The 15,427-nt window shown below is 45.1% G+C and overlaps 1 protein-coding gene across 1 annotated transcript; it reads right to left on the bottom strand.

The window, feature by feature from the left end:
* Window positions 1–10,602: 10,602 nt before the first annotated feature.
* LOC112270005 (sulfated surface glycoprotein 185-like) lies at window positions 10,603–11,818 on the bottom strand. Its single transcript, XM_024457607.1, has 3 exons — window positions 11,109–11,818; window positions 10,966–11,010; window positions 10,603–10,888 (listed from the first exon to the last, which is right to left on the bottom strand). The coding sequence occupies exons 1-3, from the start codon at window positions 11,710–11,712 to the stop codon at window positions 10,818–10,820; spliced, it is 720 nt and encodes a 239-aa protein (XP_024313375.1). The 5' UTR covers window positions 11,713–11,818; the 3' UTR covers window positions 10,603–10,817.
* Between the last annotated feature and the right edge of the window lie 3,609 nt (window positions 11,819–15,427).

Here is a 15,427-nt window from a genome sequence, read left to right as displayed (position 1 = left end):
CCGAACTGTTCGACATGCTCTTTTCGTTTTGAGTACTGACGGAATCTCTCACGCCTGGGGGTTGGGGTGGATTAATCTAATTACCGTCTGTTTAGCTCAAGGCCCCGCTTCCCGAGAACGTTTACGAGCGTAAAAATCTGGACACCAAGTAAACTCCCAGAAAGAAAAAGGAGGTCCCAACATGCGGCTTATTTTACGCTCGGATTCGGCGAAACGACGGAAATTTCCCGTCCCGATACTGCCATCCAATCAAAGTTTTTCGTCGGAAGCGAATTAGTTTATTGGGCTGTAAGTTACACCCGTATTGGGTCTGAAAACGGCAATCGGAACCTAAGGCTACGTACGGCAGGCGCTCTTGGCGGTGCAGAATATATTTGAATTCCCAGACCGCGTTTTTTTAACACACACGGACACACCCCTGCTGACTCCCTGCCACAGCCCAATTTTTTCCACATCAGATTGCTTTTTTTTCCATTAGCGTGGATGCATGCTCTATGGGAACTTGCTTTTGTATATGCAAATGGTGCTTTGCCTCATATACTACGTCGGACCCTTTCTTCAAGTGCCCAAGAGTTGTTGAAGTTTGGGAGAATTTGGGATTGGCTGAGTTGATTGCTGAAACTGCCACCGTGGATCGGTCAGGTTCTGAAGTGCTGGAAGGTCTGCTGCTCCAGCGGGAGTACCTGGGCATGGGCAGCCCGGCCCGAGCTCGGCACGAAAAACCAGGCCGGGCCGGGTCGGGCTTACCACCCGGGCCGGGCTCGGGCCTGGATTTGCTGGCCGACACAACTTTCGGGCGGGGCTCGGGCTTCAGTTTTCAGCCCAAAAATAGCCCGGCCCGGCCCGGCAAACCATTCTGTACAGGAAGAAATAAGAAAAATGGCCACTCAACAGCATACTGTCAATCCAGCCCAGCCCAACAAGGCATCGAAGCCTCTGTCCCGCACGCATGCACCGGCTGACGTACGTGAAATCTTCATGTACCCTCATCTTCCCAAACCCTAACCAAATCCCAATCGACACCTCCCTGGCGGCGGGGCCTACCTATATCGCCAACGGACCATGGCCAGACGCAGCGGCGCACGCCATGGCCAGCCACAACCGGCCCCCTTCCTCTTCGACCGCGTGACGTCGCCAACGCCGTCCCCCTGCCTCTCCTCCGCCCGTGTGACGCCCCCACCGGCCTCCCTCCCTCCCGCACGTGCTGAACACGCCGTGGTTCCCTTGCTCGGCTGCAGATCTGAAGGTAGAAATTCCGATCTGGGTTGTTTGTGCGTGTTTATTCGGGTTCCGAACTTCCGATCTGGATCTCCCTCATCCGCTATCTCCAACAGAGTTGATTTCTTTTAGATGTCGATGTTGTTGATTAATGCTACATAGTGTATCTAGCATGTGGCGTCGAGTGTGTGTGTGTGTTCTCATCTGTTGTTTTGTACGCTTGTAGCCTGGAGATTGATTGATTTTCTTTTGAGATGCAAGGTTGATTGATATGGATTATGCGCTGACTGTTGCCTAAGTCTGTTAGTTGCCGGGCTTCGGGCCGGGCCTCAGGCTTTCGGGCTTTTTGTCAGGCCGGGCCCGGGCTTCAATTTTGGGAGAAATCCGGGCTTCGGGCCGGGCTCGGGCTTCAAAAATGATGGTCGGGCTTTTCCAAGCCCGGCCCGAAACCCGGCCCAGCCCGAGAAATGCCCAGGTATAAGCGGGACCGATCAGCTCCGTTGCATGCTGATGTGGGCTTGAAGGAACTCTTGGTGACCACTTGCTGGTATCTCTGGTGGCAACACAGGCAGGTTGTTCGCGACGAGCCTATTGCCAAGCCAGCAAGGACCACACAGGCGATTTTGGCACTCGCTTTGAACTATTTCCGCGCAAGATAGAAGAAGGAAGGCATCAGGAGACACGACTGGGAGCGCCCGAGGGATAATTTTGTTAAATTGAATGTCGATGCCAGTTTCCTAGCTGAAGAAGGAAGAGGATCGACGAGCTCTGTCATTTGTGACCATCATGGTGTTTTTCTTGCAGGTAGTTGTTTTGGTATTGAGAATATTTCCGACTGAAGCTCGGGCACTAAAGGATGGATTGATGTTGGCGGGAGAATTGGGATGTTCCAGATTGGTTGTCAATAGCGATTGTATGGACGTTGTGCAGACGATGCAAGATGGAGGTAATTCTATTGCTTCAGCGGCGGCGATCTATGAAGAATGTACTTTTTTAGCTAGAGGCTTTAGTCATGTTATTTTTGAGCACTCGTCTAGAGAAAGTAATACCGTTGCTCATACTTTACCTAGTCATGCGGTTGGATCCCAACGAATTGTTTGGCTTGAGGAACCTCTAGACTTTATTTTGAACCTGCTTGTGAACAATGTAAGCCTATTTCCAATCAATAAAGTTGCCATGATGGCTTTCCCTCAAAAAAACTACATCGGACCCTTTCTTATGTCTAACCGACAAGAACGCATAAAAACTATTCCCTCAGGGGCTCCGACCGCCGCGCTAAAATCTGAGAGTCTACAAGGACATACAATCCCTAAAAAAATAAGGGACATACATAAGTGTTCCGCCGTGCTATTCCAAAGTTCGTATCAATTTCTTGGTGTCATTTAATAAATAGAATATGGAATTTATATTGAGCAAACGTACGTCCTTCAGTCTCTCGGAGTGAACGATCCGCTGGCCATCCAATTGAGAAGACCGTGTCTGAGATCGCGTCACGTGTTTTGTGGGCTGACAACTTTAGTTTTGTGCGGGTGACAATTTTATCCCGTCGCGCCAAAAGGTTAATTAAATGACACCAATATAAGTTTGGGAAAATTGGCTGGGGGACACCGTTATTTTGTGGCCTTTGACAAAACACACCGCTGGGATGTGTCTTTGCCCAGTACCATTACAATTTTGTGAACATTTGCCAGAACACATTGTATGGTTCAAAACGGAAAGTTTGACTTTTTTTCACATTGAATTATCATTCTACCCTTTAGCAAATGTGTCTAGAATCTTTCAAACTCTTTGTTCGAAGCGTTTTTCTCTCCTATAGAGTGCAACAACAAAGGTGATGAATGCCCACATCGACCAACGACGGACCCTAGTAGATGTCAAAAATCGATTTGTACAAAGGAAAAATGTTTTCAAAATCGGATTTACGATGGTAGTCCCAAGTAAAATGTCAAATTCTCAATTTTAGTCGATGCAGTGTGTTCTAACAAATGTCCACAAAATTGTAATGGTACTGGACAAAAACACATTCCGGCGGTGTGTTTTGACAAAGGTCACAAAATAACGGTGTCCTCCAGCAAATTTCCCCTGTAAGTTTTCGTTTTCGAAAAAAACTACGCCAAGGATGCAGAAGTGCTGGCAAGTATTCTCCACATGCAGACTAGAGATACAGTGTTAGTGTTACACACCCAGGGGCAAAACTGTCTATACACGTTTCTGCTTTGCAGCTTGCACCGTTAAATTTTTTACTCACTGATGCTGATGCGTCAGTTGCCGCTGCCATCCGGTCAGTATCGGACTTAGTCTTTACCCATTTTATCTCTAAGAATAAGGATATTACTATAGCCAACTGCTGGTTATAACATGTTGTCATGTCATTTTTAGCGAGCCTAATATTCAGCATGTACAATAGTTAGCTATAAATATATACTATTTTATTAGCATTTAGCACACATCTAACTCTCACATCCTGCCTAGTAGCTGTCTTGCCGCTGACTGTTAGCTTACAACCAACTCCTCTTCTCTCTCTCATTCTCTCTCTTCCAACTAAGCCAAAATATAATATTTTAATTCTATAGTTGGCTGGGAAACTAAAGGTTCGCTAGATAATGATCTTCGTGAATATGTGGGGATTAATATGACTGTCCAGATCTCACTATTAATTATTGACACGGTGTTTCTTAATTTAGAAAATAATCAACATCACTTAGGACGTGTACAATGGAGTGACGCCAGCCTTTTCTTAAGACTGACACGTAAGATAATTGCTGATGTGGAAGAGAGAAAAGTGAAGAGATAACCGCTTTCTCTTATTCATTTAGGCATCAATTGTAAGATATGGCACTAAGATATGACCTATTGTACAACATGTTTTATTGTCTTATCAAAATGACGTGGAACACACAAGAGAAAGCGGTTATCAAACATTGTACATGCCCTTAGCTTGGTTGGAAAATATCCGGAAGTAGTTACTCACATATGGAAGCTTCATGAATCATCCTAATAATGAAGCTTCATGATGCTATATGTACAAGTCCAAAATCATCTTACTAAGAAAATAATCTACATCTTTTAGCGATCTTGGTTGGAAACTATCCACCAGGAGTCATGCATGTATAATTCTTACAAAAGTCCAAAATAATACCATTTGCAAATGAAGCCGTACTATCGGAGACCTGAAGTATCAAGTTGAAACAGTATAGTATTCGGAAGCTTGGAAAAAATTCACCACAGTTACTCATTTTACTACTATTTACGTATTCATCATCTTTTTTGTGCATTCAAAGGAATAATATTGCAGTAATAAAAAAATAACGACCACCCTAAAAAATTCATCACCAAATTATTTTTCTCAAAAAATATATCAGGATTATAAATAGTGAGATGTAACACATGTTACCTAATATCTATGAAAAAAATAAAACCAAAATTTAAATAACATATCAGGGTAACTGTAAACGTTCCACGCCTTAATTTTATCATCATGGCATTAATGTAGTGAACATTTTAGTAAAAAACTTAGAATGAGAATAAAAAGGTTGAAATTGATAAACAAATGTGGTAAAAATGAACTAAATTAAAATTTCATTACAATTTAAAGTTAGCAAGAAGATTAGGTTATATAGAGGAAAAATATTAACTTCGTGAAACACCCGAAGATCAATTGCAGCTGTACAATGGTGTCACACATAAATGGAGGATGCAATGGCTTCAATAATGTGTCCGCCAATAAGATGATTCACATTAGTGTCGCCGGTAGTAATGTGGCACAAGCAAATTTTTGTATTGTCATCCATTCACGAGTGACTGAAAGTTACTACAACTAACTATCGCTGGTGCTGGTACGCTCGCATTAGCAAGACAAGTCACGCACGGTTACAAATTGATCAGTGAATCTATGCAATGCAATGTCGGGGAAGGCTCTGCACCGGTGCTGGCTGGTGTAATCGGTAGTGCCGGTACACTCGCGTTAGTAAGATAAGGAATACATGGGTACAAATTTATAAGGGAATCGATGCAATGCGATGGTTGACCCGACGGGGAAAGCTCTGCGCCGGTGCCGGGTGATGTTCCTGGGAAGCTAAGGAATGGAGCTAAACGATGCGACGGCGGCAACGAGCAAAGAGGAGGAAAGCTAGGCAAAGCGGGCAGAGGTGGCAAAGAAGGAAAAGCGGGCAGCGGCGGCAAAGTGGACAAAAGCTGAACAGTTTCACGAGGCGGAGGAATACTCCGCGACAGCATTCCATCCCGCCTGGCGGACCCGTCCGACGACTGGAGCGCCATTGCCAGAAGGAGCGTGATGAAGACAAGTGACATCTTCATATCCGTGTTTTCTTATTTACGGTATCCAACTCGCTGTGCTCTCATCATTGCATGCAGGGCAAGTTATTTATGTGGCAAACCTGGGCTTGAGTGCCTGACCATGCAAACAATAACATGATCTTTGCACTGTTTGGTGTAGTTCGAACTGCTTCCCGACATTCTCGCAACATGCTCTGTGGTGCATGCTTCTACAGCTCTGTTAGTCTCTTTGGTGCATGCTTCTGGAGCTCTCTTTTGGATGGATCCACCGAGGCCAGCTACAATGCCAAATGGTGTCAGCGGGAGGAAGTACCTGCAGCCTGCTCCTTGTGTGGTACGAGCCCGCCACGTACTCCTCATACAGCACGCTAGTCCAGGCGTTTATCCACGCTGACTTGAGAAGTTGTACAGAGTATCGTGTAACGTCTATTGCTGAAGAAAATCCAATTGCTTCCTTCGTTTATCTTGCTGTTGATCCGGCCCACCGTAAATATAGATTGACAGTCCCGTGCATGGTGTGGTATACACTGGATCCAGATATCGGATGCCACATGCATGCACACTTATTTTCCATCACCAATACCCAACCGTTGCAACTTGCTTGCAGAACATGTCCGAAGTTTTGTAGGGTGCCAAAATTCTGAAAAAGGGTAGTACCGATCCTTCAAAACTCAAGAACACAAAGAGTATGGTAATATGGTGAGCCCTTTTACATTACCCTAAAATAAATATAGACTGTCTATTTGTTCCGATCTAACGGCCAATTTTAACTAGTACTCCAAAACAAATCTCATGAATTACCACTTCTAAAACCTATGGAGTACCTTAATGCTAGGGGTAAAATAGTAATCAACAAACACAAATCCTTCTCTTCTCCGATGGTTCGCTCGCCGCCGTTCCTCTCTATCACGCGCTTTATCCTACGGGAGCTAGAGTTCTCGACAGAGGATCATGGACTAGTAGTAGCACCAGTAGTGACTGAACTTTACAAGTCATTGCAGCTGTTTTGAGGAGATATCCTCCTTCGTCCCCATCTTCTAGAACTGATGAAAAATTAAGCCGCTCCATCTCCAGTGTATTAGATTAGAAGGATCAAGGACTCTCAGACGAATATAATTGGAAGATCAAATTGCCGAGTATCAGATCTGGATATTTTCTTGAGACTTGATTCATTAATATACTACTCCTAGGTTCTGGAGAGTTGAAACTTCATTAGTACCGCTGCGCTTTTGCAGACTAGACGGAAAGTCATCGCCGCTCGATCGGGAGAGGTGGCGGCGGTTGATGGCCGACGAGAGAGAAGAAACAATACGGTTATATCAAGATAAAGAAAGTCTAAATTACCCTTATAAAATGGACGGTTAGATTCGTTTGGTACTCCCATCCCACATATGGAGTACTGGGGTACCGTAAAAATCCTCAATATGGTTACGTTATCAAACACCATCCTGCCTCCCCAACATGGCCCAATTGAAAAGCAATAGGTTTCTCAGACTTACTTTTTAGAGCAAAATTTCACAAAACTACTATTATTGGGGTTACGATTTCAATGAGGCACAACTCGAGAGGCTTGTAACATGAAACTACACTCTAGGGGTACACATACTCGAGAGGCGCCACATGAGTGTTACAAATGTGTCACACCAACAGCCTGTGAGGAGTGATGCAGGAAATTACATGCTCCACAGCGATCATATGGCCGAGTTGATAATTGGGAACGAAGTAGAGAGAGCTGAAGGGGGGTCAGGGGTGGAAAGGGAAAGGGAAGGCAGGAAGAAGTGAGAAGACATAGGCTAGAGCCAATCCCATCCTGTTAACAGTCTCCCTCCATACAGCTGCCCTTTTATGCTGTTGTTGCAGCAGGTTGGCATGGGCCACAAACTAGCTCTTTGGCCTAGTTGTTGCAAAGCCCTGTTGCCCAATGTACATGGCCTCGTGTCCGTGACACTTCTCTAGTGAGTCAGTGACCATTGGCACATATTTGGAAAAGCAGGAAATTATTAATCTGTAGCACTAAGTTATCTCATGTTAAAGTAATATTCTTCCGGATCATCCGTGCGGAGGAGTAATAACGAAGTCGCAACCACCCCGAACTATGTTTGAAACTGATTTGTGCTCAGCTATACGAGTTTCTACATGTGTTCTGGAAAGCTATGAATGGTAACTAAGCTTAAAACACTTTGATTGAGTAAATGTTTTCCTGTGGTAAGTTTATTGGCAGCCTTCTAAAGAAGGCATCTATTATATATTAAAAGTACATGATGGAACAACCACAAAAAAGATAAACATGCTAGAAAATCCTTCGAAAGAGCAAAACTTCTGACCATCGATTTGTTCCACTATCAAATTAGAACCGTCCGATCTTCTTTTAACCTAACGAAGGATGGAAAATCTGCTCGATCCGGCCAATGCGCCGCCGTCTCTCTACAACGTCCCAGGCTCGATGCAACAGGTTAAAATTGGTTTGCGCCGCCGATGAGCAAGATCTTGGTTTGCGATGCAACAGGAAGCATGCAGTAAGGATGTTGAGCGGGCATTTGGTGTGTTGCAGGCTCGATTTGCCATCGTCCGGTACCCTGCTCTCACTTGGTCGAAAGATCAGATGTGAGAGGTCATGACTGCCTGTGTGATCATACACAACATGATCATTGAAAGCGAGCGGGAATGTCCGGTGTTTCACACTGAACCGTATGAACGGATGGGTCCTCTAGCCAATGTTAATCACCAGGTGCGTGCCGCGTTTTCTGCTTTCCTCGCCCGCCGGCAAGAAATTCGAGACGCTGGTACTCATCAGCAACTTCAAGATGATCTGGTCGAGCATTTGTGGAGGCTCCAAGGAAACGTCTAGTTTTTCTTATTTGTTTGCTTGAATTAGATTAAATTTGTTTGAATTGTGATTCAAAACTTATCAAATAATATGCTTGTTTTAATTTGCAATATTTGTAAAATTTGGTTTGGGGAGGCATTTGGGGGCGCCGGCTGGGAACCGGCTGGACCTTGGCAGGCCGGATGCGAAATGAAGGGGACGTTTCGAGTTGCTCTAAGGACTAGGGCCTCCATCCATCACTCGTGGACTCTAACCGTTGGAACTTGATGGCATCTGAAGAAGCTGAGTATACACCGCACAATTATTAGGTCGCGCTAGCAAATCTTTAGCTCCAGGAAAATTTGGAAAGCCGAGACGGAGCCAAAATGCAAGTGTTTCTCTTTGTTAGTCCTGCATGAGAAAATTCCACAAAGAACCTGATAGGTTTGGGATGACCGCACTAGTCATAGTGCATGGTAACTTAGAGTAGTAACATGTCTTTGTTACTACTTTAAGTTATTATCTTCATAATGGGTAGTAACATATATGTGGTGTCATGCATTGTGTCATTTATTAGGTTATAGACTCATTTTGCTTTGGTTTGTGTGATGTTATGGTAACATATCTAGTTACCACAAATCTCTGTCTTCTCATTAATAACATGCGACATCACCAAATTTACTTAATTGACACTTATGTTACCACCTTTGTTACTCCTGCCATGACTGGCCTTGCACAGTCTACTGTCTCGTCACGAGCAACGAAACGGTCCAACTACCTCCGCAAAAATTGTGCTTTCTCCCATGAAGTCTCAAAATCAGTTTACTCTAGCCTTGATTGTATGTTTCCGCTGTTGGCCTTTCCCCAAGATAAATCCCGTCCAGCAAAACCAATCTCTACCGAGATTCTGCCGTGGCACGGAAAACGAGTTGAAATCTCTGCCGGCAGTAAACAGAAAACAGACTTGGAACAGAAATTGGGATATTCCGTGCACCTGACACAAATAATGCTAACAAAGCAATCTCGTGTAAACCAGCTGGGTGCTTATCTCCTTAATTATCTCAACACCAACACATCCTCTATATAAAATGGATCACGAGACACCAGCCAAATGTTCGTGATATCCTTCACAGCGCCCCCCAAGAGATCAATCGATGGCGCCATCCAAGTGCCTCCTCGCCGTGTTCGTCTCCTTGGCCCTGCTCGCCGCCACGCCGCAGCCCATTACAGCAATGCGATTACCGAATTACTTTCCATTTCTGCCGTTTTTCTCCCCAGCACCACCAACACGCCACCAGCCATGCCACCGCCCCCGCCCAAACCGCAGCCAAAAGAGTGCCTCTCATCGTTCATGAAGCTATTGCCATGCAATGAGTACCTCCACAACTATAGCTTACCCAAGCCTACAAACCCCGGCAAGTGTTGTGACGGAATTCGGTCACTAAACGACGACACGCCCATCTGCTTCTGCCACTACTACCCGGATGTCCTCAGCAACCTCATGCCTCCAAAGGTTGTTGGTCCGAGCTTCGCTAGTCTTCCCTATGTCTGTAACGTCAAGATAACTGATATCTCATGCGACGGTAAGCTATATCTACCACAGAACAAGCTAGTTTTTTTTTGTGCTTTATTGTGCATATATTTATGAGAGGACCATGAGCAGGACCTGTGCCGCCGCTGACGATCCCGGCACCTACCCCTGGAGCTGCTCCATAATTATTTGGTTAATCGGGTAATTGTGTTTTTTCGCCGTGTAGTCAAGCTTTATGATAAGATTCATACTCCAGCTAGTACTCCTATACCATGCCTTCATTAACGATGTTTACTGTATTGTGATTTAATTTTTCTTTACTTATTTTCCTTCTGCAGAGCAATTTTTGAGAAACGGTTAGGATTCAAGCTTATAAGGCGCACAGGACACATTTGAAGGATTCTTAAAAAGTACTACCATAGTGCTAGTTTTTACTGTCATTAGGAAGAAGTTATATGTGTAGCTTCATTAGTGTCGATCGTCAATAAATGGTGCCAAAGTCCTTGTGTTTTTGAGAAACACAGAGTACTTGTGTTGGAATTAATCGTGTTTTAAGGAATTATACTGGTTACGATCATGATTATGTGTGAGAAACATGGTGGTTGTGCCAGTTTCTCTTGTACTAAATTTGTCCTTAATTTAGTACGAGTACAAGATAAGTTTATCTCTAGCAGGAGATAAATTAAGAAAGTTTATATATCGTTTCTCACTAATAATCATTTTCAAGAGATTTAATTAATTTCATTTAAGAGAATACATAAAGCAAACCTCTTGTACAATTTCATAGTTAGTACAGCTGCTAAATGGAGTACAATACTTCCTCCGGTTCATAACAAATATCGCGGATTTAGTACAACTTTAATACAATTTTTCTATTAAATTAGTGACATTTATTATGGGTGAGTAATTAACTTAGCATGCGCGGTCGCTGCATATTTCCAGCGCCTTGACCCGAGTGCCTCTCTTCTACACGCCTTTGTCATCGCGTGCTGCTTCTATCTCAGTTCCTACCTTGCCCCTTGGTAGGTTCATCAAAGCTGTGTGAAAATTTACAAAGTAACATTTCTTAGAAACAAGTAAATCGGGACGAAAATGGGATAAAACGGGAGGTTACCTGGCTCCGGAGAAGGCATCGCGAGAGGGGGTAACGACGGTCGGGCTACAAAACGAAAAAATAAATCAGTAATGTATTATAACGAAAAATAAATCAACAAATGCAAAGAAGAAAAAGGAAATAAAAGAAAATATTGTGCTCACTAAAACACGAGAAGAGCAATCCGAGCGACGGCAACGTGCCGCACGTGATAGGCAGAGCCACCATACGAGATGTATCAATGATACCAATAATATTGGTCACGTTAGGGTCGCCCGTAAGAACATGACAGATACAAATATTTTCGCTGCTGTTTGTGAGCAGTGACCTGAAGCCAGTACAGCAAGCTCTCGGAGGTGCCGTCACACTGGTGTTGATGAGATAGTCCACGCAAGGAAACACCTTTAGCAGAGGCCTCATACAATGCGTTGTCTCGGCCGGCGGGGAAGTGTCTCCGCCCGGCACCGGGAAGCCAGGGAACGGGAACGGTGGCAATGGCGGGAAGCTCGGGAACGGTGGCAATGGCGGCAAGCTTGGAAATGGCGGCAAGGCGGGGAGAGGCGGTAGCTGCGGCAGAGCGGGCAGAGGCGGTAAAGTGGGGAGAGCGGGCAAAGGCCGGACAACAGCTTCCGAACCTTTCACTGGAGCCGGAGGAGTACTTTGCGGGAATGCCGCCGGTGCCGCCGGGTGCACGGGTCCCCGCCCGTCCGACAGCTCGAGCGTCGCCGCACCCACGAGCAGGACGATGAACACCGGCAACGAACTCATCCAAGTAGCAGCGAAACAGTGCTCTGAGCCTGTGACTTGCTTTGCTCTGATCGTGGTATGCAGGCAACAAGAGAGTACTATTCATTAGCAACCAGGGCCTGACCCTGACGGTCGATAACATGGGCTTTGTGCTTCCTGTATTTGCTGAAACTGCTTAGCAGTTCGAACTGTTTGGCGACATGCTCTTTGGTCGATCCGTCTAGAATTCGATCGGTCAGTGCCCCCTGCAGAACAAAATATTACTTCTCCAAGTGAAAAGGGCAGGCCGAAATTTTGTAGCGTGCCACAAATCTGTACAGGGATAGTACCGACTCTTCAGAACTCGAGTACTAGACTACAGGCTGATTTTTGCTATCAACAGAATTTGAACCGGCCAGATCGTACAAGCACGAGGAGTGGCTCTCAAGCATAGAGGGTCATGTACATGCCAGGTTTGTTTGGATTTTCGCCAGAATATATATTGCTAAAATTAATGAGGTTGGTGAGGAGCAGAGGAGGTTGTGATTCCGTGCACCCGATACGAAAAAAGTTCCAACAGAACATAACCAGCTGGTGCTTATCTCCTTAATTATCTCAACACGTACCGGCGACACACATCCTCTATAAATCGATCACCAGTCCATTCGTTTGTGGTATCAGAAATCATAAAGTCAAAGTACCCCCGAGAGATCGATCCATGGCGCCATCCAAATGCCTCCTCGCCGTGTTCGTCTCCTTCGCCCTGATCGCCGCCAAGCCGCAGCCTACAGCAATGCGGTTACCAAATTGCTTCCCGTTTCTACCGTTTTTCTCCCCAGCAGCACCGCCGCCGCCAGCCGTGCCACCGCCCCCATCCAAGCCGCAGCCAAAAGAGTGCCTATCATCGCTTATGAAGCTTATGCCATGCAACGAGTACTTCAACAACTACAGCTTACCTAAGCCTACAAATCCTGGAAAGTACTGTGACGGAATTAGGTCACTAATCTACGACACTCCCATCTGCCTTTGCCACTACAGGCCGGAAGTCCTCAGCAAGCTCATGCGTCCAGACGTGGATGGTATGAGCTTCCTCAGTCTTCCGTTCGTGTGTAACATCGATGAGGTGCCACATATGACTTGCAGGGGTAAGTTAATTATAGCTACCGGTAGTCCTACTACTTTTTTTTGTGTGTGCATTACTGTACATATTTAATTTTATGAGTGGGCCATGCATGCATGCATGAGCAGGCCCCTGCCGCCGCTGACTATCCCGGCGCCTAGCCCTGGAGCTGCTGCATAATGCTAGTCGGCTTAATGGAGTAAGTTTTTTCCTGGAAAGTCAAGAGCCTCATCATAGATTGATATTCCAGCTAGTATTCCTAAGTCATGCCTTCATATTAACTGGAGTATGTTTTTCTGTATTCTAATTTAGTCTGTCTTTCATTATTTTCGTTTTGCAGATCCATCGTCCAGAAAGAGTTAAGGCGCCGTCAGGATCCATTTTTAAGATTTTTGGAAAATACTACTGTCGTGCTAGTGTCTACCGGCAAAGGTGCCAGAGCCCTTGTGCTGCAGTCAGTTACGATCTTTATCTAGTATCAGTTGCACGTAAGTACTCAACATATCTCTCTTTTTTTTTTTTTACCATGGACTACTTTTAGTTAGCACTCATAGGCTGTCACAGAGGATTTATTTCTTTCAGATGTTCCAATTGTTAGTCAGCGATCGTCCTTCGTAATCGCAACTCGGAATATTCAGCATTTTTATACAGAATGCGTGCTTCATTCATGACTGCACTACTGAAGAGACCCATTATCATCTTTTCTAAGGGCATCTCCAATAATTATAAGATGTGATTGTTGGTAAATCTTTTAAAGGATATTTTTGGTGATGTGTCATATAATAAATGAGGTGAGAGAGTACAGGTTGTATGTAGAGAGAAGTAATTTACAAGCTGTGAAATTGATGCATCATCATGTATATATTTGATGTCGCCTCACTCTCGGCTGCACCATACTTAAATTTCACCCAACTCGGCTGCTCCTTCATGTGTGTAGACGTTAGCGAATCTATCCCTAGCTGAAAGAAAAAGGGAGCGTGGCGATCGCAGAGTACACGGTTTAAATAAAGGCCTGCTCCTCCTTCAGGTGTGTAGACGTTAGCGAATCTATCGCTGAAAGAAAAAGGAAGCGCTGCCTGCATCTTGTTTCCAAAAATAAATAAATAAACGATGCATACATCTGCACGTGAAGTGAAGCCGGTCAACGTGACTTCCTTCACCGACGAGTCCGAATGTCCGACGAAAACATTTTCCCCTTAGGCCCCCCTTGGAACTGTGTAAATTTTGTACGCCTGTGAATACTTACGGGTGCATTTTTGCGTGCACAACAGTTTACCGGTGAATCAAACCCACTGATGTTTAGTGTTTGGGAAAAAAGATACAAACCGGTTCTCTTTTGATTTCGCCAAAGAAATCCATAACAGAAAACAACCAAGAAATCGGATCAAATCAACAAATTCGACGCACATACAATTTGCTTTTGGATTAATCAAAATACCAGATCAAATAACAACAAGAAAATCGGATCAAAGAAGGATGCGGTTTCATCTTTGCCGCCGCTAGACCTCATCTGCCGTCGCCGCCGGATCTCGTCTGCCGCCTCCGCCGGGCAACCGCAGCTGGATCCTGCCCGCCGCCGTTGGATCCCCTTGTCGCAGCTAGCTGGATCCTGCCTTGGTGGATCCCATCATCGCAGCCGCCGTGCCTCCTCCGGTCGATCCCGGCGCCGCGTCGCCTCCGGTCGATCCCGCCGCCGCCCAACGCGATGTAAATATCTCGTCGTTTCTCTCTGTGTATCCATCTCGGTGAGGTTATCCAGGCCTCCAAAGGTCTGTATTGTTTTCCAGTTGTAATTGTCCTGAAACGGGGGTAAAGGATTACCAAAACGGCCATCCAATCAAGCTTTCGGCCTTCCGTCGGAAAAAGTTACACGTCCTAGTTTTACACCGGTTTTAGGCCCGAAAACGGGCTTCCAATCGGGCCCTTATTTACATGACTTCGGAATCCACACGGTCCAGCGAAACACCAAGAAAATGATAGTAACTCTTCACTTGTGAAGAAAAAATCAACACTCTGCAAATATTCAGGAAGAAGGCCTGCAAAATGCGGCTTTACATCGCAGAAAGAAATGTCACAGGCCCGCGGGCAACAGTTTCTGTTGAGACTCTGACAAATCCATTACCTGAAAGTGATTCTGAAGAAAATCATCTCCAAGAAGGATTGGCAGAGTATGAGACGATGTGTGTGCACGGCAGACGTTGTTTCAAGGTGACAATCTGCACACTTGGCCATTACGTAAGCTAACAGTAATTCCAGAGGCGGCATGGTCTACTTACAGATATAGAACCTTTTTCTCATTTGGAGAAAGAGCAAAAACAAGAAGATGCAAATGGAGCTTCTGGTTGCAGTGACATGCATATTGGAAAAAAAAAGTTTTGCGTTCTCGTGATATGTTTTTGGCAATGAAAATTCCTTTAGTATTTGTGTCCTGGCGGAGGCCACATCAAATATTGAAATATTCTTACAGGACATGTATCAATTTCACTAGAGACATGGGGGTACCAGCTACAAATACTGCTCGGAATTACGAAACATGATTCATTAATATCTAGTAACAAGCGTGTGCGCGATCGTTGCATATATCAAGCGTGCCTTGGCTCTAGGCTCCCTTTCCTATTATACACGCTCTATTGGCGC

Source organism: Brachypodium distachyon, chromosome 1 (genome assembly GCF_000005505.3).
Source record: "Brachypodium distachyon strain Bd21 chromosome 1, Brachypodium_distachyon_v3.0, whole genome shotgun sequence".
Lineage (NCBI taxonomy): Eukaryota > Viridiplantae > Streptophyta > Magnoliopsida > Poales > Poaceae > Brachypodium > Brachypodium distachyon.
Note: the sequence above shows the minus strand (reverse complement) of the source record. Positions and strands in the feature narration are given on the sequence as shown.

Coding starts and splice junctions, on each gene's coding strand:
- LOC112270005 (XM_024457607.1), bottom strand. CDS start 11,712: ATGAGTTCGTTGCCGGTGTTCATCGTCCTGCTCGTGGGTGCGGCGACG. Junction 11,011..11,108: donor ATTGCTCTTCTCGTGTTTTA/GTGAGCACAATA, acceptor TTCGTTTTGTAG/CCCGACCGTCGTTACCCCCT. Junction 10,889..10,965: donor GATGCCTTCTCCGGAGCCAG/GTAACCTCCCGT, acceptor ATTTTCACACAG/CTTTGATGAACCTACCAAGG.